At 31.5% G+C, this 26,205-nt stretch overlaps 1 protein-coding gene across 9 annotated transcripts in view; it reads right to left on the bottom strand.

The window, feature by feature from the left end:
- Window positions 1-26,205, bottom strand: part of LOC119601591 — a 113,178-nt gene that overhangs the window by 6,351 nt on the left and 80,622 nt on the right. For 5 of the 9 annotated variants that reach the window (XM_037952614.1, XM_037952610.1, XM_037952609.1 and 2 more), the window contains 7 exons: window positions 22,182-25,114; window positions 21,250-21,372; window positions 13,097-13,334; window positions 7,556-7,733; window positions 7,320-7,490; window positions 7,116-7,250; window positions 1,219-1,348 (listed from right to left, as the gene is read on the bottom strand). In XM_037952614.1, coding sequence (XP_037808542.1) covers window positions 1,295-1,348; window positions 7,116-7,250; window positions 7,320-7,490; window positions 7,556-7,733; window positions 13,097-13,334; window positions 21,250-21,372; window positions 22,182-25,114 — 3,832 coding nt within the window. In that variant the 3' untranslated portion in view covers window positions 1,219-1,294. Of the gene's footprint in view, window positions 1-1,218; window positions 1,349-7,115; window positions 7,251-7,319; window positions 7,491-7,555; window positions 7,734-13,096; window positions 13,335-20,677; window positions 20,850-21,249; window positions 21,373-22,181; window positions 25,115-26,205 lie in introns of those variants that run through there. The other 4 variants (XM_037952606.1, XM_037952605.1, XM_037952608.1 and 1 more) reach the window with 4 other exon arrangements.

A 26,205-nucleotide genomic window follows, 5' to 3' on the forward strand; every position in this document is an offset into this window, starting at 1 on the left:
TCTAGTCTATAGTCTAGTCTATAGTCTAGTCTTAGTCTAGTCTATAGTCTAGTCTATAGTCTAGTCTATAGTCTAGTCTATAGTCTAGTCTATAGTCTAGTCTATAGTCTAGTCTATAGTCTAGTCTATAGTCTAGTCTATAGTCTAGTCTATAGTCTAGTCTATAGTCTAGTCTATAGTCTAGTCTATAGTCTAGTCTATAGTCTAGTCTATAGGTCTAGTCTATAGTCTAGTCTATAGTCTAGTCTATAGTCTAGTCTATGGTGTAGTCTATAGTTTAATCTATTTTCTAGTCTGTAGTCTAGTCTATAGTCTAATCTATAGTCTAGTCTATAGTCTTGTCTATAGTCTAGTCTAGTCTATAGTTTAGTATATAGTTCAGTTATAGTCTAGACTATAGTCCAGTCTATAGTATAGTATAGGATGTAGTCTAGTTTATAGTCTAGTCTTTAGTCTATCCTATAGTCCAGTCTCTAGTCTAGTCTATGGTCCAATCTCTAGTCTAGTCTATAGGCTAGTCTACAGTCTAGTCTATAGTCTAGTCTATCGTCTGGTCTATAGTCTAGTCTATAGCTTAGTCTATAGTCTATTCTATAATCTAGTTTACAGTATAGTAAAGTCTGTAGTCTAGTCTATTCTATAGTCTAGCCTATAGTTGTGTCCATAGTGTTGTCTATGGTCTGGTATTCTTCTAATGACTATTATATTAACCAGTTTATATACTAGTCTCTTGATTAAACTGTGGATTAGTTATGGAATATCTTGTGGGCTTATCTCTTGTGTTATTCTCTTGATTAATCTATTGACTGGTTTACGGAATATTGACGGTTTGATGTACTATTACTATATTTCTTCTGTGGCTTTAAAATATTGAGCTTTATAAATCAAATTTTGGTTTCAAGATCTTAAATCGCTTGTTCCACTACTTTTCGATTTTCGGAGCTGCTATAAACTATAAATTAAAGAAAACTTATATTATAGGTATAAGTAAATAATTTATTTATTAAAAAAATATAACAAATAAACTCACTCATTTCTCCCAGTTATCAATTCCTGATAAAATGTACTTTTCTTAAATGTTTTTTATTATATTTTTGTAAAACGGTGTTAACATGTGTGTATGTGTGTTTTGTGTAGATTTAGTTTGGCCGTTTTAAATCTTGGGAGTTGCTCTTATTTTTTTTTTTGGTCACAACCTCATTTAGTTTAGTTGTTTTGTTTAGTATTACTTACGAAAAGTGTTGTGTGATTAAAGTGCAATAATCATTAGCATAAATTTTGCAATTAATTGATATTATTCATAATCTTCTTCCATTATTGTGTCGCCAGCCCAAACAATAGGACGACCCTTTTGGTGTATGTAAGTTTTTTGTTGTTATTGTTGTGTGTGGTATTGTAAAAATAAATAATAAATTATTTGATTAATTATATCAAATATAAAAAAATATGTTTAAATTATAAATTGGACAAACACTTGCTATTTTTTTGTTGAAATGAAGCTACAGAAGCTTAATTTTGTTTAAAATTTTTTTTTTTAAAAAAAAATTAAGTTAATTTATTATTGTAATGTTATGTTAACTAGACTAGGACACATTGAGTATGAATTCTAGCCCTAATAATATTTTCCTTTATTTTACAAAGCTAGCCATTTTATATGTTTTTGTTTGATTTTTAGAATTTTGGAAAATATTTATATTTTTCTAATGTTTGAGACAATTACACAATGAGAGAGAGAGAGAGAGATAATGTTTTGAAATGTTAAGTTAAAGGGAATTATAAATGTTAGCACGAATACATATATATATATATAGTTATTAAAATGTTTTAATAATGTTAAAAGAAATTATTAAAATATGAAAATATATGGAAAGAATATAAACAAGTTTTAGCTGTGAGCTTTAAAGCTAACAAAAGCTTTATTAAATGATGCTTTTTAAATTAAGTTCAATTGAGTTTTATACAACATATTTTGTTCCACTTTTTTTCCTTTAATAAGCTGCTGGCCTTTAAACTTGTTTATATAACAGATTTATTTAGCAAAACTCATGTTTTAAAGATTTTAATAAATTTTGTAATTTAAAAATAAAAACTTTAAACAATTTGTTTATTAAATGATTGCTATTTCAGTATATTTAAAAACTAATTACAAAATATTAATATGAATGTACATATGATTTATTTAAATTTTTACATTTGTTAAGTTAAAATTTGTTATGAATTAGTTGAACTATTTAAAGCTTTTTTAAAAAAAATTTATGAACTACTACAACAGGCATTAGGAAAGGAGTTTTAAAAAGGGGTTTTAAACTACAAAATAATACAAATACATATTTAAATGTGGAAAAACTTATTAAATGAGAACTTGTTAAAAAAATATGTTAGAAAAAACATTCCTAAAACAGAAAAAAAATTCTTTAGCAAGATCTATTGTAAAATAAAACTATATATGTATTAAGAAATTGGATAATTGGATTACTAACATGTGATTACTGAATTTTTTTGTCAGGAAAGTTGAATACAAAACAAATTACGCTCTAATCGAAGATGGTAAACATAAAGACTTTAGAAACACCTCGTCTCCGTTTTGTTTTAAGGAGGATAACAAAAGACTTAAGACACAAACCTTAATATCTATACAAAGAGTAATATGTTTTGAGATTACCGAGTCGCGGAGGAAATTTTCTAAGAGTGTTTAGAAAGACTTAAGAAATAAACCTTAATATGGCCGTCTTTCACTTTTGTTAAAAGGAAAATAACAAAAGACTTAAGACACAAACATTGCGGTGAGATTAATCATTAATGTCAAAACAAAGAGTAATATGACATTCTTGTTAGTTGGGAAAAGAAAGTTTGTAGAAAAAAGAAAACTGTTATACAGAAAAGTTTTCTATAGAAAATAACTGTTATACTTTAAATATTCTTTAGAAAAAAAACTATTATATATACATTTGCTATTCAAAGATGGTAAACATAAAGACTTTAGAAACACCTCGTCTCCGTTTTGTTTTAAGGAAAATAACAAAAGACTTAAGACACAAACCTTAATATCGATACAAAGAGTAATATAGCGTTCTTGTTAGTTCCTTAGAAAAATAGTTATGCAGATAATTATTTGTAGAAAAAACTATTATACAGGAATTTTTTTCTATAGAAAATATAAAAACAACAGTAATGTATTGAGATTACCGAGTCGCGGAGGAAATTTTCTAAGAGTGTTTACAAAGACTTGAGTAACAAACCTTAATATGGCCGTCTTTCTCTTTTGTTAAAAGGAAAATAACAAAAGACTTAAGACACAAACATTGCGGTGAGATTAATCATTAATGTCAAAACAAAGAGTAATATGACATTCTTGTTAGTTGGGAAAGGAAAGTTTGTAGAAAAAAGAAAACTGTTATACAGAAAAGTTTTCTATAGAAAATAACTGTTATACTTTAAATATTCTTTTGAAAAAAAACTATTATATATACATTTGCTATTCAAAACCGGTATAATATTGAGATATTATATTGAGAACTGTTATATTGAGATGTTTCTATAGAATAAACTGTTATACATAAATTTATACTTTCAAAAGAATGTAAGGTGATAATTTTTTGTATTATTTTCCTACCAGGATACTTCACCTTTTTCAAAGTTTCTATACTATAATTTCTATATTATGAACTTGAAAGAATAATATTGTTTAATCAAAACTGAATTTTACTCCAAGTAATGTGTAGAATGTATGTGAAAAAATTAGGATCAGATATGTAAGTTGTTAGGATTTCACTCTAATGCCATTGTTGTAACACTCTTTGGCATCTTACTGATACCATGCTCGGGTCCAGATGTTATCGATAACAGAAGCATGTAGCATGATGTTTTCATGGCTTTGGTTTGACGCCTTTTGATTAGGTATTTCCTATGTAATCTTGTGATATCATATGTTGATAAATTGGCAACAATTAGGAAGTGAATGACAAAACAATTATGCAGAATATATTTTGTCAAAAACAGACGCTTTGGCCATATCTCACGTATTGATTTTTCGAATAAAACTATAATTTAATGTTTCATTGCAGGAATATAAAAAAAGTACCATTTGCAAAACGAATATATACTATTCAGGACGATGCTTGTTTAATTCTATATTTCATAGTTTAATTTTAAAAAAATATTCAAAAAGTTCTAGTTTGAAGAAGGAAATATTTTTTCTTATATATTTTCTTTCCATCAGGTTCCTGAAAAGTGCCTTTTTATTTTATAAGGATGCTGCATGTTTAATTTTATATATCTATCTAGGATCAATATTGCTGAAAATAAAAAAGTAGCAGTTGAATGACGAAAAGAATCAGAAAATCCCCATTTAGAGATTTTCATTCAATCGGGATACTGGATATTAAATTGTATGTTTCTGAGTTAATTTTTATAAAACATTCAAAAAGGTACCAGTTGAAGAACAAAAATTACTAAAAAGTCCATTCTTATAGTTTTCGTTCCATTAGGATCATATATATTTCTAGGTTCAAAATGGCAGACAATTTAAAAAAGTACTGTACTTCGGCTGTGCCGAATCTTATATAACCTTCGCCAAGGTGTATTTAATTTACATTTTTTAAAATATATTTTTATTTTATTTTTACAAAAAAAAAACAAAAATCAAATTTCAGTCATAAATTACTTCACATGGACTGTGACAAAAAGGTTAAAAAAAGCAATAAAAACTTAATATGGAAACAACAACTTTGTTTTGCATATTATTTTAAACGTTGTTGTTGTTAACAAGCAAAAACAACGTGTTGACAAGCAAACACTATATTTACTTTGTTTTTATTTTCTTTCTTCTGCGCGCAAAAATTCTTACTTTTTACGAAATTTTCAAAGGTTGTCTTGGATTTTTGCTCATATTTCCGTTATTTATTTGTAAATTTAGTTGATTTTAAATAAAAAACTTCTCAATAGCATGTAGATAAAATAATGAAAGATTTAGATCCCAAAGATATCTGGGGGTCTTCAGAAAACTTATTTTAACAGTCGGACAGACAGACAGGCAGAAAGACAGACAGAAAGACATACAGACAGACATAGGGACGTGACTTAATCGACTCCGCTATCTATAAGAATCCAGAATATATATACTTTATAAGCTCGTAAAATAATTAACGTTAAAGTAATTTTTTGAGGGGTATCTTATATGGAAAGTAGGGTATGTTAGGGACCGATCTTCATCAAATTTTGTAAAGATATTTCGTTTTTTTTTTAATTTGCTTATATTGAATTCCATTATGCTATTCTTTTCAATTCAGTTATGATTGTTTAAACTATATTCCTGGATCCAAGTGAAATCGTGAACCGATCTTGTACATTTTCACCGAACAGCTGGTATGAAATGAAACAAATTTTTAAAAAATTTCAACTCTCTAGCTTTTTGCTTTCGGACCTTATAGTGTTTTCAACAGATGAACGTACATGACGTATATGAGATCCTGTTTTCAAATTTTGTAGAGATACTTTGGTTCTTTTAAAACTTGATTATGTTGAATTTCATTATACTGTTCATTTTAGGTCAGTTATGACTGTTTAAACTGTATTCCTGGATCCAAGTAAAATTGTAAACCGATCTTACCCATTTCCACCAAACAACTTGTATCAATGAAACAAATTTTTGGAAAATTTCAACTCTCTAGCTTTTTGCATTCGGACCTTATAGTGTTTTCAACAGACGGGCGTAAATGACGTACATGAGACTGATCTTGCCCATTTTCACCAAACAACTTGTATCAATAAAAGACATTTTTAGAAAATTTCAACTCTCTAGCTTTTTGCTTTCGGACTTTATAGTGTTTTCAACAAACGGACGGATATGACTAGATCGTGTTAGAATCTATTGAGAACCCAGAATATGATGGTGGGTGTAAAAATAGAAAAAATAATTCCACTTTCGGTATGAATGGAATTCTGTGACAGGCCACTATATCTAAAGATAGTCTGTTTTTTGGGGATTTCACTCATATCTAACTATTTATGCAAAGAATTTGCGATCTTGGTTTTATGAATTTGGGAATAATGTGGTTTGAAATTATATTGGTACCATAACTGATTTACTACTATACAATTATATATTGAAATTAAATACATATAAGTATAATCGGTAGCAGTTGCCAAAAAGCTTTATAAATAGATTAGCTAAAGCTTAATTTAAGCAACAAAATCAGCAAACTTATATTGGACCTAAGAAAAGCGATTATTTTTAACAAAATTTCTACTATATAGCGCTTAACAGGAAAGCTTTAAAGCTTTATATGAAAAAAAGCAATTTACAAAAGAAAAAAAACATATTGTAAGTATTAAAAAGACATGCTTTTAGTAAAAAAATTAAATAATTAAATACCAAATAAATAATTGAGGCAAATATATACCAAAAAAAAAAAACGTTTAACAAAAACGGGGGGTGTTATAAGAAAAGTAATTAACATACCTAAGTACTACGTTGTAGAAGAAAACTATGTCAAATTATTTATAGAAAATATTTTTAACATATTTATGATGATGTATAAATATATTGTTTTTAAAATTTGCAATAAAAAAATTTGGATGTTATACAAAAACAGAACTATGTTTTAACATTATTTTAGCTGTTGTAACAATATAATTATTTATATATATAAAATTTTTTTGTTTGAAACAAATAACTACTGGTATGCACTATCATAATAATAAGGGTGAAGTAAGTACTTTTTCAACTACTTTTTTTTCATTACATATTTCAAGGTTTAATTTTGCTGGCAAATGTAAACGAACGAACGAACGCATGATGTTGATCAAAATTTTCTTTAAGTGTATTAAAGTATTAAATGTTATTTGCATGTTATTAATTATTTCATTAATCAAAAAAGATGTTTGTTTTTTTTTGTTGGTTTTAGTAATATTTTAACGATACTAAGTAATATAGTTTTTATTTTTTTTTTTTTTTTTGATATATATATATTATGTGAAGAGAGAGAGTGGGGGGGGGGAGGACTGACTGATTGATTGATTGATTGACTATTTGGTTTTTAAAATTTTAAATTAAGTGATTCAAGCGATGCTAGTGATGAACGCCTAGATAAACCTGTATTGGCAGGACAACTGACCAGTGATGTGGTGCCGAATAGTTTATACCAGCCAATTACAATGCCATTCGATAGATCTATCTGATCCAGCATTATTTGGGCCACGCCCATAAATACTTTCTTTTCAATGCGGCCATAATCACCCCAAACGGTAACCTAAAAAAAACGAATTATTAAATAAAAAACAATTTGTATAAAAATTAAAAAAAATCGAAAAAACTTTACTTGTAAAACACAGCCTTTAGTATTGCAGTGCTGAAAAACCAATTGCTGCTGATACAATGGTTCCAAAGTACGACGAGCCGTTGATGTCTTCATTTTATCTATACATTTTTTGCCCGAAACCAAATAAACTTTAACATAAGGAGCCGGTAACATTTTGGATGTGGGTTTTTGCTAATATTACAAAAAAATAAACCATTAACAATTATGTAAATGTTTCTTTTAACCTTAAAATATACCTGTAAACCTCTGGCTCTTATAACCTCCACCTCTAGACAGTTTTTCTGACAGCACAGCGACAGTTGTATATCACCCAAAGAAGGAGCCCCCAATACCTGGCGACCTACTAATTGTCCCGGTCCCAAGCCTTCTACAAATTGATTAATTTGTTCATCGGCTCTAATGGTGGGTGAATATCTAAATATTTTTTGTGTTTTTATTTAAAGAAAATTTTATACATTAATTTATATTTAAATTAAAGTTTTTTTTAATATAACAAAATAAATTAAATTTTTTAAAATATTTTTTAATAATATTCATAAAAGTATAAATTCATAATTTTTGTTTGTATAATACACAGGGAGATATAGAAGGCAATTTTGAAAATTTTAAAATAATTTTGCTTATTTAAAGAAGTTTTTTTTTTTTTGTTAAAAAACGTGCATTTTGTTCATACAGTTTTTAAATTTTGCACATAGAAAGTGAAAAATTGCATGCAAGTTTTTATTTACACTGAGAAAAAAAATGTTATTATTTACAAAGTTAAAAAAAAATAACTTAATATGATAATGTTAAATGTTTTGAAGATTTTTATATATTATTTTTATATATATATTAAAAGTGTATGTCATTGAAAATATTAGCTAATCATTACTATAAACCCTCTGCATTACATAGAGGTACTTTGGTAACGTGTCTTATAATAATTTTATAAAATCTATTAAAAAATATACACTTCTGGAATGGAACATTATGTTTAAAAGTACGCGCCGGTGTTTTTAGTAAAGAATCAATATAATTCTCATTTAGTTAAGAACATTTTATGTATAAGTATTTATGGCTTCTTCCCGACGTTGTTACAAATCCAAGTTCATATGTATGCATGGGAATATTCTTATGGTTTAAAAATATCGACCGGTATATGGGACAAGAAGTCGAAAACCTAATTTCACGGTGGTCTTTTTCATCCACAGCGTGAGCTTTTTTGACGACTCACCACCGACTCTTAATCTCTATATAATCTAATCTATATAATCTCTGAATATTTCTGCCCCGTTGCATAACTTCTGAAATGCAAAAGCATCACTTCCATCCCCACGCTGATGAGATTGCCTCTGTTGATACGGCGACAGCACCTAGAGACGTAATCGATAAAACGAAACACGAATCAATCAAATAAGCCAAGGACTACTTCTTACTCACAGAGAACACACAGTGGTAAATCTATTATGAACAGAGTAACCCTAAATATACCCGGACAGGGAAGGAAAATTCAATGGTATCGCATCGATCAACATACAACCCGGCATACTTAATCCTACACTCACTCCTCTGTGGGTTATCTGTTGTCTCGGCAACAACACTGAACTTATCCTGAATTATAGAGATACTGGTAGCACCTACTTTCCCCGAGATTGCCATAACACCAAGATGAGGGTCTTTCATCAAAATAACATGCCTTCGGGGGGCGATATATGGGACAAGATGTCTAAGTGCTTAACGTGAACATCTGCCTTGACGGACTTATTTCACGGTGGTTTTTTTCATCCACTGGGTAGACTTGGGACGGTCTACCATGTGCCCCCGGAATCCTTCTATGAAGAACTCAGGTGGAAATTTTTGTACATGGCTGTGCTGGTCCATGTACAAGCACTTTGCTGAAGTGCTCGAGCTTTCTAATCTCTTGCCATAGTAGCCCTGTTGCGGAATGACTGGCAGCATGGGATCAATCCCCATGCAAACCCCGACAAGGAAAAAGCAATTATTGTTCTAAAGTCAATAAAAGAGGAGACAACCCTTACGTGGGATGAAATCAATCTTCCGGAACACCGGAAGGTGACCACCTTTTATATGTCATGAAAGATTGCATTATTTAAAATGCAATCCCCATCAACGAATGACCCATTCCAATGCATTCCTTAACTTTTTAAAGCCCGCGCAACCATACTACTGAGATGGCGCTGTTGAAAATTCACCAACCCTACTACGAGAAGAGTAAGTGATACTCAACGGATTCAGGAATCCAGCATAAGTTGTTCTGTCACATCAGCTAGTTGAGATGGGAACAGCACCGGAGATAGAATTCGGATAGTCCGTAGTGCCAGATTATATGGTACTATGGTTCAACCCCATGTCAAATCATTACAAGGAAAGGCCGAGGATACATTTGATCATCACCAGTTAATAGTCCTGGCAGACTAGAGGTATTGGTTGCACTTCTTTTTCCAGGAATATTGCAATAACACCAAGATGGAGATTACACCGGTAATATGCACAGGTTCGAAATGTACCTAAAGGAAAAAGTTTCTTCTGTTATCAATATTGGTAGTTTAGTTCATAGACTAGCCATAACCAGTCAATATATTAGTTAACAGAACATTTAATGGAGTGGGCCTTAAAAAAGTATATGGATTTGACCATAGTCTAGTTCAAAGGCAAGTCAACAGACTAGTTAATAAGCCAGTCAATAGACTAAGCAATAAAATAGCCAATAGATATGTCCATAGACTAGTCGGTTGGCCTTACAACAGTCTATGTATTATTATATTAGTCCGTAGTCTAGTTCATAGGCAAGACAATAAGTTAGAATAGTTATTAGACTCGTCTACAGAAAATTCAAAAGACTTAACAACAGAGTATATTCTATAAACCGTAGGCAATTCCATAGACTAATCACTAGAATAGCCAATAGAATAGATAATAGACAAGTCAATTTACTAGTTAATAGACTAGTCTATAGATATAATCTAAACCATAGACTAGTCGTTATACCAATCCATAGATTGGTCCATGCAGTAGAGAATATACTATTCCATAGATTTGTCCCTAGTCAAGTTCATAGACTAGCCAATAAAATAGTTAATAGACTATTTCTTGTCTAGACCATAATCTAGCCCATAGACTAGTCCTTACACCAGTCATTAGACTAATCCCTACATCGGCAGAGAGTAAAAAATAAGTTGTCTTACTGGTTTTTATAGTTTTTATACCCTACACCACTTTAGTGGGGAGGGTATATTGGATTTGTGCTGATGTTTGTAACATACAAAAATATTCGTCCTAGACCCACCTTAAAGTATACCAATCGGCTTAGAATCGTTTTCTGAGTCGATTAAGCTATGTCCGTCCGTCTGGCTGGCTGGCTGTCCATGTAAACCTTGTGCGCTATGTACAGGTCGCAATTTTCAAGATAATTGGATGAAATTTGGCAAGGACGAAGCCTATTGAAAATGGTTAAAATCGGCCCATTATTTCACCTAGCCCCTATAGAACAGAACCCCCCGAAAAGGGCTTCTGAGCTCATAATTATGTGAAATATACCTGTATATCGATAAAAAGCGGCACGACTAAGTTTTATACAAGCCTTGATGACCTTGCCAAATTTCAAAAAGATCGGGCCTCATTTGACCCTAGCTCCCATACAAAGCCCCCTTCCGAAAATTACTTGAATGTCCGAAATTAACTTATAAACACAAATATCGCGATGAAATTCAGCACAAATAAATATTATATAAATATAAATATATTCACAAAACTTTATCGGGCTAGGTCCATATTTGCCCCTAGCCCCATATAAAGCCCCTTTCATAAATTAGTTTTTCATCCATAAATTGCTTAAATGTATCGGAACAAGGCAATATTGAAGATAAATGCTTTATTATGAAAAATAAACCACATTTAATATTCATAACTGGTGTAGGGCATATGTACTTTCTTACTTGATTATAGATGTGTAAGCATACATGCGTGTGAAGTTAAGAGTGCAAGAAAGCTCTTAACAAAGCTATTTACCGATCAGGGGACTAATCAATAGAAAAGTTAATGACTAGTCAATAGAATAGTCCATAGTATATAGTCCATAGACTATTCCATGAACAATTCAATACCATAGCTAATTAACAATTCTATAAACTAGACAAGAGTCTAGTCAGTTATATTGTCAATAGACTAGTTCTAATTCTAGGCTATTTCTAAATTCGGTCCATATTCTAGATAATAGATTAGTCCATTGACTAACTTTAATGACTGGTATTTTAACTAGTTCAGTTCATAGTCGAGTGCCCACGACAATCGGTTTTTCGCACCGGAACAACTCGGCCAAGGATTGTCAACTTAGCAACACCGACCTGCACGTGTCGCTGCTACAACAACAACATAGTCAAGTTAATAGACTAGTACTTAGCCTACATTTGAAAGACTTTTAAAATTAAATGATATATTTGTGGATCGAATTAAAAAGTCAAAAACTTTATTCGGATTGTAACCATTCAACGGACTGCCCTTGTTTTTACTGAGGGTCAAAGCTTCTAATATGTTGGTAAATAGTTTATAGTTCCTTAAGAATTAACACAATAATAAGCAGACTCAGAGGTGAAGAATGTTTTTATAGTTATTTTTCTATATATTTTTAATACCTTAATACTAAAAGATATCGAGATATTATATTCAAAAACTGCTAACTCACAAAATAAATAAGCTGAGTTAGCTCTTTTTTAATATATTTTAAGTTTTAAAATAAATTTATATTTACAGAATTTATTAGCTTTAAAATACATAAAGTAAATAAATTTTCATATAACAGCATAACAAAATAATAACAACAATAAAATATATGTATTTATACACTGAAAATAATAGTGCAATTATAAAGAAAATACACCAGACACAAACTTAAAAGCGAAATCAAAGCAAAACCATATACACTGAACAATAGAGAGTAAAAAATATACAGAATAAAGGTTTTTTTTTGGTAAAAACCCAAAATAAATCAAACAAGGCAAAATTAAAATGAAGGCAATTTTTAATTAAATCAATTAAACTTTTTGTACGCAAATACACTTAGAGTTTTATATATGTTTAGTTACTTTTTTTGGGTTAATAAAATAATTTAGAATTTATTATTTATGTTTTTTTTTTAAAGTAATTATACAAATTTTTCAATCCTTAATCAGAAGCATCAGACACAACAACAACAACACTTTAGTAGCAATATGGAAGGTTTTGGTTTTTTTGGTTTAATTAAATATATTAATTGTTTTTAATTAAATATTTTTGTTATTTAGAGCAATATAAACACTTAGAGAAACACTGAGAGAAACACACACATAGAGAGACAGTTAAAAGAAAGAGAGACAGATTTACAGTTAGAGTTTATATGATTATATGGTACAATTGGTATAGAGCAGTAATTTAGATAAAAAAAATAATTAGACACAAAGAGAGAGAGAGAGTTAAAGACAGCTGTAGTATATTTTATATCAAATAAATGAAAATAGTCAAAAATATCAGACAACGAAAAAAAGTTGAACTTAAATCCATTTCGTTCAAAAAAGGGACACACATTTATTTAAATTTTGTTTTATTATATAGCTTTTTTTTAAATTGATATTTTATTACATTGAATATAGCCAGGCATTATACTGAATGTGATTATAGTTTTTTTTAAAAAGAGCTTTTTTATATAGTTTCAAAGAGAGCTTAAGAAAAGAGACTCTCTTTGTTTGCAAGGCAATTAATTTTTGATTTTATGTTTTTTTTTTTTTTTTTTAAGTTAAACTTACGATGAGGCTTCTGAGCTGGGTAATGAATGTATACTACCGGTACGATATTGCATTATAGATGTCGATGGTGTAACTTCAACAGATCTTTGTATACTACCAGCTGAACCACGCGATTGACGTTGATAATGAATTGGATGTAATTGATGAAGATGATGAGATGTGTTAGAGGTGGTGTTGTTATTGTTGGTTGTAGTGGAGGTGGTGGTTGTAGTAGTGCTATATTGTGCCTCATTTTGGTCTGTTAGTAAAATAAAAATATTTCGAATTTTTTGTTTGTTGCTTAGAATTTTGTTTTTCTTTTAGAGAGAAAAGCTTTAGTAGGTTATAGAGAAACAAAATTTTTGGAGTTTTTTTTTATAAAACCCTACACCACTTTTCTTATTTTGATTTGGAGAGAGCATTAATTACAAGGATTAATGGTATTTACTCTTTTTTTTTGAAATGAAGGAAGTTTTTAATATAATCCTGAGCGTTTTAAAGATTTGTAGGAATATGGAAGACACTCGTTAAGAAGGTTAACTAAAGGTAGATGTGCGAACGGATCACAGTATATAAGAAATCGTATCTTGGGTGTTTTATTTTTTATATACAAAAACTTTTTTCTCGACGGTTTTCTTTCATTAACAAAAAATCATTAGTAAAAGGAGGACGAGAAGAAAAATGTGGCATGATAGGAAACAACCCTTTGAACTTTTATTCGTTTTACAGGACTTCAAATATTAGTTTTAAAAGAAAAGAAAAGCGGAAAAAATTAAAACCTAAAACCGATCTGAATGACGACCCTTAATCTTCAATATCTTGCTTAGCTTGCTTAGCTATAATCTGTATTATAATCTGTTCTATAGTCTGAGCTATTGTTTGAACTATAGTCTACATTTTAATCTGAACAGCAGTCTGGACTATTTTCTCAACTATAGTATGCACTATAGACTGTACTGTATTTTAAATTATAGTTTGAACAATCGTCTGAACTATACAGGATTATGTGTGAACTACATACAGGATTATAGCCTGAACTATATTCAGAATTATAGCCTGGACTATATTCTGAACTATAGTCTGAACTATAATCTGGACTATGGTTTGGAAGATAGTCTGAACTATAGTCTGAACTATAGTTTGGACTATAGTCTAAACTATAGTCTGAACTATAGTCTGGACTATAGTCTAAACTATAGTCTGAACTATAGTCTGAACTATAGTCTGAACTATAATCTGAACTATAGTCTGAACTATAGTCTGATCTATAGTCCGAACTAAAGTCTGAACTATATCCTGAACTATAGTCTGGACTATAGTCTGAACTATAATCTGGACTATGATTTGGATGATAATCTGGACTATAGTCTGGACTATAGCCTGGAATATAGTCTGAACTATAGTTTGGACTATATTGTGGACTATAGTCTGGATTATAGTCTGAGCTATAATCTGAACTATAGTCTGGACAATAGTCTAGACTCAAGTCTGAACTATAGTCTAGACTATAGTCTGAACTATAGTCTGGAATGTAGTCTGAACTGTAGTCTGAACTACAGTCTGGACTATAGTCTAGACTCTAGTCTGAACTGTAGTCTATACTATAGTCTGGACTGTAGTCTGGACTATAGTCTGAAATGATGTATCAACTATAGTCTGAACAATAGTTTGCAATATAGAGTGATTTATTACCTGGACTATAGTCTGATCAATATCCGAACAAATAGGTTGGACTAAGCTCTAATGAATTTAGACTTTGATCTGAATTATAGTTGGAACTCTAGTCTGGATCATAGCCTTAACTATAGTCTGGAGTATAGTCTTAGCTATTGAGCTATTACCTGGACTATAGTCTGATCTATATCCTAAATACTAGGTTATAGACTATGCTCTGAGGTATCCACTATTTTTCAGATTTTGATCTGAATTATAGTTTGAACTCTAGTCTGGATCATAGCCTTAACTATAGTCTGGAGTTTTGTCTTAGCTATTGTCTAGAGTATAGCCTGAATTGTAGTCTGCACTAAAGTCTATCCTATCTATTCTAAACTGTAGTCCGAAGTATTGACTAAACTATATTCAAAATTATAGTCTAAACTGGAGTTTTGACTTGACTAGACTAGACTTAACTATTGTCTCAAATCATACATATAGTTGGAATTATATTCTGAACTCTAGTCTGGACTATAATCTAAAATATAGTGTGGACTATAGTCTGAACTACAGTTTGAAATATAATCTCAACTATTGTCTACATAATATCGTGATTCAACTTGCAAAAGCTTTTTAATCTATTTTTAAATTTTTCTACATAAAAAAGTGGTGTAGGGTTTCGTGCCAAAAACAAATAATAAAATAATCGCAGGACTTCCATTTCCATTTTCGGTGCTAACAAAGCCGTTATAAAAAATGTTGTTATATAGTTTAGAGCCTTAATAACATAAAACAAATTAAACTAATTTTTTAATTATATAAAGAATAAAATAATTTAAATGATAAACCAATTAAAACAAAAAATAAACATATAAATAAATAATTAACTAATAACAGCAAATAAGCATACAAAAAAAGCAGCAATTATTATAAATAAGTTATTTTTCTTATAATAAATATTATTATTTTTATGATTGTCTGAAACATAAAACATAAATTATATGTTTGAAAGAAATTTTTCGTACACAGTGTTAATTTTTAATGGTAATATAAAATATTAAATTGTTTTTTATTTTATAAAAAAAAAGTTTGGTTAAACCTTAGTTGTTGTTTTACGTTTTAGATTTTTGTTTGATGAAAATTTGTTTCGTTTGCCAATTATTACTCAAATAATCTAAGGTCTTCCCTTTGGTAAAAAAAATCTTTTGGGATTTTGGTTTTTATTTTTTATAAAAGAATATTTATAATTTTTTTTTTTATATATAAATTATGTTAAAGGTATGGAATTCAAAAACATCCTATATCTCCCTGGTTTGGAAAAAAATTTGTTGTTAGAAAAATAAAATACATTTTGTTTTTTTTGTTAAAGAAGTTATAAAGATGATAAACATTAGAAATGTTAGAGTTTTATATAAAATGGCATGCAAATATTAAGTTTAGAGAATTTATGTGTTTGAATGAGAATTTATTTTTTTTTCTAGTGTAATTTGTTTGGCAATAAATAATATTTGTAATATTATTAAGAATCATTTTAATATGTTTTTATGTCTTCTTGTTATGTGTTAATATTTAATTGTTTTTATCTCAATAAATTCCTATTGAATAGGAAAAACGCTTTGTTTATATTAATTTTTATTTTTAAAATTTTGTATTTTAAAAGATCCCCACTTTATAACGCAAAAGTAGATAAGAAAGTTAAAATTTTCTTTACAGTTTTATGATTATTTTGAAAATAATATTTTCACATTTGGTGGATATCGAACATACGACGCTTATAGAACATGAGCTTAACTTGTCACTCATTTACTACTAGACTGGTTCAATCCAAAAAAGTCTTTTGAGAAAAATGGCTTTGAATGAAAAATTAAATCAGATTCTGATAGTAGAGGTTAATACGTTTCTACAATTCTATTAAAATATAAAAACATTTCCCGATTTAAGTCAACTATTAGACAAAGTCTGTATTTTGAACTGTATTATGACTATGGTATGAACTATAGCGTTGTTTAGACAATATTCTGCAGTATAGTCTGTAATATAATCTAACTGAAGGCTAAATTGTCTGAACCCTAGTCTGATATGTAGTCCGGACTATATAAAAAGTTTAGCCTTAAGTTTGGTCTAAAGTCTACACTATAATTTGGTGGACTATAGGCAGAATTGTGGTACATATTAATAAAAAGATAAGATTAAAGTTTAATCTAAAGCATTTACTGTAATTCGAAATACATTAGGGAAACTACAGTCTGGACTATATTTGGGACTTAATGTAGTTTGGAAAATAGTCTAAATTACAGTCTGGAGTATTATCTGAACCATATTATGGACTATAAACTAAAATATAGTTTGAACTATAATTTGGTATGGTACAATCTACAATCTGAACTATAGTCTGAACTATTGTATGGACTATAGTCTGAACTCGGGTCAGAACTGTAGTGTATAGTCTAAACTATAGTCTGAAGAATAATTGAAAATGGACTATAGTCTAGAGTATAGTGTAAACTATTGTCTGGACTATAGTCTGTATTATAATCTGGACAATATTCTGTTCTATTGTTTGGACTATAGTCTGTACTATAGTCCGGACTATATTCTGTACTATAGTCTAGACTATAATCTGTACTATAGTCTGAACTATAGTCAGTACTATAGTCTGAACTATATTCAGCACTATAGTCTGTACTATAGTCTGGACTATAGTTTGTACTATAGTCTATACTTTAGTCTGTACTATAGTCTAGACAATAATCTGTACTATATGATCTGTACTATAGTCTGGACTATAATCTGCACTATAGTCTGGACTATATTATGTACTATAGTCTGTACTATAGTCTGGACTAAAGTCTGGACTAAAGTCTATACCACAGTCGGAACTATAGTCTGAACTATAGTCTGGACTATAGCGTGTACTAAAGTCTGGACTATAGTCTGGACTATGGTCTGTACTATAGTCTGTACTATAGTCTGTACTATAATCTGTACTATATTGTGGACTATAGTCTGTACTATAGTCTGGACTATAGTCTGTACTATAGTCTGGACTATAGTCTGTACTATAGTCTGGACTATAGTCTGTACTATAGTCTGAACTATAGTCTGTACTGTAGTCTGGATTATAGTCTGTACTGTAGTATGGATTATAGTCTGTACTATAGTCTGGATTATAGTCTGTACTATAGTCTGGACTATAGTCTGTACTATAGTCTGGACTATAGTCTGTACTATAGTCTGGACTATAGTCTGTACTATAGTCTGGACTATAGTCTTTACTATAGTCTGGATTATAGTCTGTACTATATTCTGGACTATAATCTGTACTATATTCTGGACTATAGTCTGTACTATAGTCTGTACTATATTCTGGACTATATTCTGGACTATAGTATGTACTTTAGTCTGGACTGTAGTATGTACTATAGTCTGGACTATACTCTGTATTATAGTCTGTACGATAGTCTGAATTATAGTCTGTACAGTAGTCTAAATTATAGTCTAGACTTTTGTCTAAACTATGGTAAGTACTATAAATAGATCACTATTACGAACTATAGTCTAATCTATAATCTGAACTATAGTCTATACTATATTCTGACCTTTAGACTATAGTATGAATAATAATTTGAACTATAGTTTAAACAATAGTACGAACTACGGTCAAGAAGCTGTAGTATAAATCGTAGTCGTAACTACAGTGTGAACTATATTCGGGAGTATAAGCTAAAGTGTAGTATGGTTATATTTAAACTATAGTCTAGACTATAATTTTAACTGTAGTCTAGCGAACTATTGCCTGAACTATAGTCCGGTTTATAAGAATAATCTGAACAAAAGTTCATTTTTTAGTCTAAGATATGGACTTGGTTATAGTCTGTACCATAATCTGTACCAAAGTCTGGACTATTGTATAACAGTTCTTTATTCCGTGCTATAATCAGGGAGTAGTTTGTTGAGTAGAATCGCTTTTTCGCTAACGGTTATTTGTAATCTTATATATCCACTATCAAAACATGTCTCGTGTTTATAACAAAATCTGCTTGACATGCCCAATAATGATTTTCGGAATATAGGTAGATCCTATTGGAATTTAATCAGGGGTTACTTAAGTGTTGGCATTATTAATGAATGAGAGTTATACTATCACCTTAATATTTTGATATAAACTTAAAATTATTTGTGATTGTCATTATGATTTACAGACTATGATCCTTCATGGACATCTGATTCATTTAAGAACCGAAACCTAATTAATTTTCTTTTAGAATGAAGCATGTATTTTTTATAAAATTTTTGCTGAGATTAATGTTCATCACGATATTGTTTATGGATGTTAAAGTAGTTATCTAGTGGAGATCAGAAATGGGCCTACGGCCAAGAAGTGACTGGATTTTATTAATTTTTTAGTGTTACGAGATGACATTTGTACGAAGCATGGGACGATTTCGCTTATTGTCAACAGTACATAATATTTGTGGAATTAATCAGCCTTCAAGATATTTCAATGTATGTCCTATTTTGGCTTCAAGAGCCAGGCGGCCATCGGTCATAGAACAGAAAGTAAAAAATATCATAAATGTTTATTTTACTTTAATACTTCTTGCGATTTTTTACCAGCTATTTGGGCTTTAACCACACGACATACATATGTTTTGAATGGTTATTTGAACTTTCAGAGCTTTATATAAATATTAAAATTTTTTAAATTTTATTAAACTTATTATATCTCAAATTATTTTAATTAGCAAAAGTTGTCTATTGCCTACAATTTGTAAACTTTAGCTAACAAAGCTTTGATCTATTGATATGTTAAAAGCTTAAAAATCCATAATGTTTTTTAATCAATTTGTTTATGTTTATATGTTTAAAAAAAAGCTTACCGATATAAATCCTGGTAAAAATCTAGAAAAAATAATCTTAAACTAAGAAAAATATGATAAAGTGTAGCTTTACTTTTTAAAAACGTTAGTATTTACTAAAATTGTTAGCATTTTGTAGTATTGTATATATAAAATAAATAACAAATATAATTTAAAATAATTTAAATATAAACAAAACTACATGCAGAAACTGTAACAAACTTTTCTGTAAAAACTATTTAAGTATTTGACGATAGGAATATAATTTGAGGAAATGTTGTAGCAAAATGTATAATAATAATTGTGTTTTAAAATAAAATGTTAGTGATGTAAATATGTATGTCGAAAAAATAAATTAACTAGCAGTATGCATAAACTAAAAGCTTTTTTTTAAGTTTATTTCGAAAAAAAACTAAATATTTTATTAAATTAATGCTTTTTTGAGCTAATCTTTGCAAAGAAAGCTTTTGACAAAAATAATTTTATTTCTTTTTTCTTTATTGAAGTAAAAAGAGAACTAAAACTTGTAAAAGCTTTCTTGAAAGATTAAAGCTTTTCAATGTTTGGTTTTAATTATTTTAATAATTAGCCAAAGTAAAAGCCTAAAAATACGTATCGACTTTGGATTGGATTGTTTTTTTAATAATCTTTTTTTGATACAACATTATGTTAATGTTTTTTTTTAATAAATTTAAGGGATGTAATTAAAATTTTGGCTGTAAATACTGTTATTTTTATAATTTTCTTTTTGTAGTCAAATGGATTAAGGGATGTGGTAATGGTTTCGCAAATTTTCTTAATAAATTCTTAAAAACTTAATAATTACAATGTAGTAGTAGTTAAATTGGCTGGTTGTTTGTTATAAAATAATTTAAGCTTTCTTAAGCTTAAAGCTATAATTAGCATAGCTTTTTAAGGTATTATATTATTATATATATAATAAATTAAACTTTTGAGTTCTTAAAAACTAATGTTTATCATCATTATTAAAAAAAAAATAATAAAAACTTAGAAATTAAATTAATTAAAAAAATCAAATAAATAATAATAGAAAAACCTAAAAAAATAGAAAAAAAGTAGATTTGCGAACCTGTCCCCACCACTACCGGCTCCAGGATCAACTAAGCCTTCGCCACCATCGGCTTCAGATGAAGAGCCACGCGATAGAACCCCTCGTATCTCACCTGGCAATACTTCTTCACTGCGATTCACCGTAAATGAGCTTTTACCCTTTTTTCCAAAGCCCATACGTCTTTTACGACCTTTTGTTTCAAATTTTAACGTGAAATTAATTTGTTTATATATTTTCACATTTTGTTGTCGTTAATACGAAAAATATTAGTAACAATTAAAGCAAAAAAGTTTATAACAACTAAATTTTAAAAGAATTAGAGTGAACTAAAATGAAAATTCTAAAAATGATAACAAACGTAAATGATTTCTAATCTTAAGGAAACACAAAGAAATGATAAAAGTATAAAAATATTTTAACGAAAATGAAGTTTTTTTAAATTGTTTTTAATAACGGCCATGATTTATAAATTGAATTCTTGTTTGGAATACATGATCTGGGACACATTACTGTGTTATTATTTCTTTTGATCTTTTTTTATATATACAAAGAAAAGTTAACAAACTATTGGAACATAAGAAAAAACTTACCTGTTGCAGATAGTTGGGAGGTGGAGTTGGATTTTTTACCCATGCCACTACCGCTTTTGGGTGAACGTTCTTGGTCCAAAGTACCTTTTTTACGATCCTGGGCAGTGTCTGATAAACTGCCATCTAAGTGGGGAGAAATTTAAAGAAAATTAAAGGAATTGTATTAAAAAATAGTTAGTGACTTTAAATTAAACAGTCAAAAGCTAAATGCTCTGCCTGTAGAAGCTTTTATTGTTATTAGAAACAAATATTTTATGAAAATTAAAGCCTTTAATAGCTTCAATTAAAAGCTTTTAAAAATTAACATTGCTGAAAACTTTAACTAAAGTTTTAACATTGCTGAAAGCCTAGCCAATAGTTTGGAAAAGCTCAATTCCTTAAGTACAACTCATAGAAAAGCTTTTGGGTTATTACAGTTCTGTCTAAAAATCAGTTACTAAATATGAATTTTTATCTTAGACAGAAGTTTAAAGCTTAGCCTAGACTTCTAGAAAAGCTTTCGTTACTGTTTAATGCGCGCTTTTATATTTAAAAGTTTATATGAATTGTTCAAAATCTGTAGACCTAAACTTCTAAAAAAGCTTTCGTTTCTTTCTAAGCACTAAAATAGTTTATATTTATGTTAAAAAGAAAAAATTCCAACCTTTTGAAACAAGAAATAGCTTAAATTAAAAGCTTTTAAAAACTAACATTGATTAGTGACCAAAACTTGCCAATAGCTTATGTACAAAAAGCTTTTCTCAACTAACTGCACTTTTTTCGTAGTTAAACTTTCTGTCTTTTTTCAAAGTTTTACACTAGAATGCTTTTTAAGTCATACTAAGACTAATGTTTGAAAGAACGAAAACTTATTTCATTCACAATTTGTCAACATGTGTTCATTTATACTAAAGCATATATCTTCTATTCAAACAAAACCCTCTACCACTTACCGACTTTTTCATCAGCACTCTGTATTTGGTTGGGATCATCCTTTTTATCACCGCCTTCAGCTTTTGTATCAACATATTCACTAAAATCATCATCCAGCATTGCATCAATTGCATCCCAATCGATGGCCGCATCCAGATCAACGGCAGCATCACCATCAGCCGCAGCAGCCGCACCATCGGTTGAGGTTGGATCAACAGTCATGTTGGCATTTGATGGCGAAGCATTTGTTGTCGTTGTTGCATTTATCGTTGATGAGGTTGATGTGGTTGTTGTTGTAGTTGTTGTGAGATTAGTGGTTTGTATGATTGTTGTTGTTGTAGTAGTTGTTGTTGTTGGTTGATTAGTTGATGTGATCGTTCCGTCAGCGTTAACGTTTACGTCGTTAGTATTATTGATGGTGGTTGAATGTTTCAATGAGGCACGTTTATTGGGTGATGTGGAATTTGCGACACCATGATGGGAATTTGCAAAAGAGGAAGAAGAAGCAGCATTATTAGCATTATTACTACCAGCAACAACATTACCAGCAGTGGCAGTTGTAGTGCCAGCACCACTACCACTCCCACTGCCAGTTTTCACTGCCTGTTGTTCTAAAACTTCTCCCTTCCCTCTTTGTCTAATACTACCGCTACCACTAACTGGCATAGCACTACCGCTACTACTACTGTATTGGCGATTTGTGGTGTGATGTTGTGAAGTGTTGTGTGACGCAGTACGATCGCCGTAATCGTCGTACTCAAAATACTCTGGCTGATCGTTAATACTGACGAGATTACTGCGATCACTGCCGGTTTCGTGTAGATGTTGTTGGTGTGTACGGCCGCTCTGCCTTTTCGAGGAGGCAGACGAGGCCATGGCCGATGGACGTGGTCCCGAACGACCAGTGTCGCCCACCGGTCCCGGTCGTTCACTAGCTGCGTGACCATTAACCATGCCACCGTGCGACATTGATGCAGATGCGTGTGGACCGGAGCCCATGTGAGCATCATCATCGTAGGGCATACGAGAGCCCGGTTCTACGGGCGAAAAGTTATGAGCATTTTGTGCACTAGGAGGATGCGGCAAGTTGCGACGGCGTTTCTGATATGGCATAGCCGCCGAACCACTACCATAAAGCTTGTCATGAGTCGAACGGTCCAAGTCAAGGGACATGTGGTTACGTTCACGAGCCACATCGTAGCGGCGTCGAGAATCGCGAAATTGCGAGGGAGCCACACCACGTCTAGTCCAACCCACGTCCGAGTCATATGTAATGGTCACAATTTTATCGTCCGTCACCAGGAAATGCGAATGGCTGAGCGGATTACTGGCATCAACATTGGCCCCCATGTACGACTGACGTATGTTCGTTTCAGAACCATAACGTCGTGAAAGTTCTTCATCAAATTGAGCTGGATATACCTCGTCCTCGTAGCGTATGCGTCGACGACCCCAGCTTTTGGCATGTAAGTCGTCATAGTCCAGAGAGCGCGATTGTCCCTCATGAAACATTTTTCGTCGATCCAGCGGTGTACGACCCGTGGGTATACCGATTTTGGGTTTCTTTAAGATTGAAGGAGGTTGGGCTTTGGCCTCGGCTATGGGCACTGCCGAGACTAGAGCATCTTCGCTTAGTTGACGGGACAAACGTAACACCGACTGTGTAGGCAACTGAGGGGGAGGGGCCAAGGAGGATTTGGCCTTTTTGTGCGCTGTTGGTGTAGGGGTATGGACATGGTAAGTGGGTACGGCGCCTAAATCTAACTGAGGGGCAGTCAAGCCGCTGACAAAGTGTTGATCCACACATTCACCGCACATTGCCGTATCGGTGGTGGGCAGTGAGGGCTCCGACGAGGAGGGCTGAAACATGGATAGGGATGGTCGTCGCAACAGCTGTTCCGCTGTGTAGGGATAGGCGACAGGGTGATGTTGCGGATGTGGATGAGCGTCTACCAAACAGTAGGGATCAGCACAAGCCCCTATGGTTACGCCGGATGAGGCCAAGGCGGCATTAGTGGATAATACCACCGGCTGGCTGCCATTCTGACAATGACTGCACGTATTGTCGTAGTGATCGCGTATGTAGCCTACATACGAAGAGGGTGATGAGGACACGGTATGGGCATGAGGCTGACCGGCATCAACCGTTAAGCCAAAATGCTGGGGATGCTGACGAAAAAAGTTCACCACTGGTGATGTTAGACGCTTAAGACCACGCATTGCAACACCACCACCGACGCCGCCACCCATGCCGGCGGCCTCGGCTTCCATGGCACCTAAAAGACTATCGGAAGCAAAACCTGGATCGGAAGGGAAATGCGTGAAATTGGCAGCATGCGTTTGAAACTCTGGGAATTGTATGGTGGGTATTGTATGTGGTGGAGGTGGGTATTGAGGTGGATTAAATGTATTGAGTTGTTGTAGTTGTTGTTGCTGCTGCTGTTGTTGTTGTGTTTGTGTTAGAGGATCTTGTGTGAGACGTGGCTGTGTTGCTACATTGGCACCGATGCCGCCGCTACTGTTGTCCATCATTATGAGACTGGTTGGTTGGCCGGCATCGAGAAAATATTGCTCGACTAAATCGCCGCTATTGTCTGTCACCATAAGTTGTGTTGGCAGTTGTGGTTGTGATTGTAGTCCTGCTGCTGCTACGACGTTCGCCGTATTCGGTGGTGATTCACTGGCAGCCAATTCGGCAAGACGTTGCAAATGTTCCAGCTGCTCGAGCAGCTGTATTTGTTGTGGTGTCGTCGTTTGCATATGCAAATGCGAAGGCGGATATGCCGTCATGGGCAAAAAGTCACAGTCGTCCACTTCAATGGTGTTTGAGCGAAAACGTTCAAAGAAACCACCTCTGCCGCCGCCGTCGTCGCCGCCACCTAGACGCATACTGGGGCCAGCAGTTGTTATACTGTTGGGCCCAAAATAAGAGCGCCAATTACGTGGTAAGCTACTGTTATTTTTTGTACATCAAAATTTTCATTTTTGATTTTTATTCAAAGTTGGAAAAGTGTGTTTGTTTGTGTAAGTGTTTGTGAGAGTTGAGTATGTAGTAGAGAATAGTTTATATTGTGTGGTGTATTAGTGTGTTGAATATTTTTAGAGGTGAATTTTGTTTTTGGAGTTTGTTGTTGAGTGGTAGCAAAAAAATACATGCATAGAGTGAGAATTTAAAATAAGGAAGTAGAAAATACAACAACGAAAGACAAATCAAAGCAAAGAACCAAAAAGGAAAGAGAAATAAAGAACAAAACCCAAAATGACGTCCGAGTGGTAAAGAGTAGGTGAATACATGCACACATATGTGGGAATGTATGTATGTATGTGTGTGAAAGTAGCAGAATGTATGTAAATGTATATGTGTGAGAAAGTGATTATGTTGGTAGTTGGTGGTTGTAATTGTAGGCACATTTAGAGGCATGTAAAACACAAAATAAAGCGCAGGCGTCATTGAGTCGTTGGTTGAGTAAAAGAGTTGAAATTATAGTTGAGGTTTTATTTGATTTTTTTGTACATTAAGTTGTTGTTGGTTTTTTTGTTTTTGTTTTAAAACATACATAAAGAAGGGAAAACAATAAAAAAAGAAAAACACATAGTAAACATAAAGAAAGAAAATAGCATGTTTTTTGATATTTGTTTTGTATTATTTTGTTTTAATATTTTATTGTTTAATGATTTTCTCTTTTTTTTCCTTTTAGCAATTCGCCAAATACTGTGTACTTTGATAGTTTTTTTTCGGTTTAATATAATATATATTTTTGTAGTTGTTGTATACTTTTAATGCCAGCCAGATTGGGTATTATTTTTCAACGATTTTTTGTTTTAGAAGATAAACAAGATTTTCATTATATATTCTTAGAACCAAAAATGTAGCAAATTTTGTGAAAATTTTCCTATTTGCTGAAAGCTTTAGTGTTGTAAAGCTTTTAGTATTACAAAAATTTCACTGCACTGCATAAAAGCTTTTTCTGGTGTAGTTGAAAAGCTTTTACATTATTCTCTAACTTTCCAATTTCTTATGAGAAGCTTTGTTATTTTATAATA

This window comes from Lucilia sericata, unplaced genomic scaffold, assembly GCF_015586225.1.
Source record: "Lucilia sericata isolate MDLA Ls3-8-SP2 unplaced genomic scaffold, ASM1558622v1 Contig000176F_arrow, whole genome shotgun sequence".
Lineage (NCBI taxonomy): Eukaryota > Metazoa > Arthropoda > Insecta > Diptera > Calliphoridae > Lucilia > Lucilia sericata.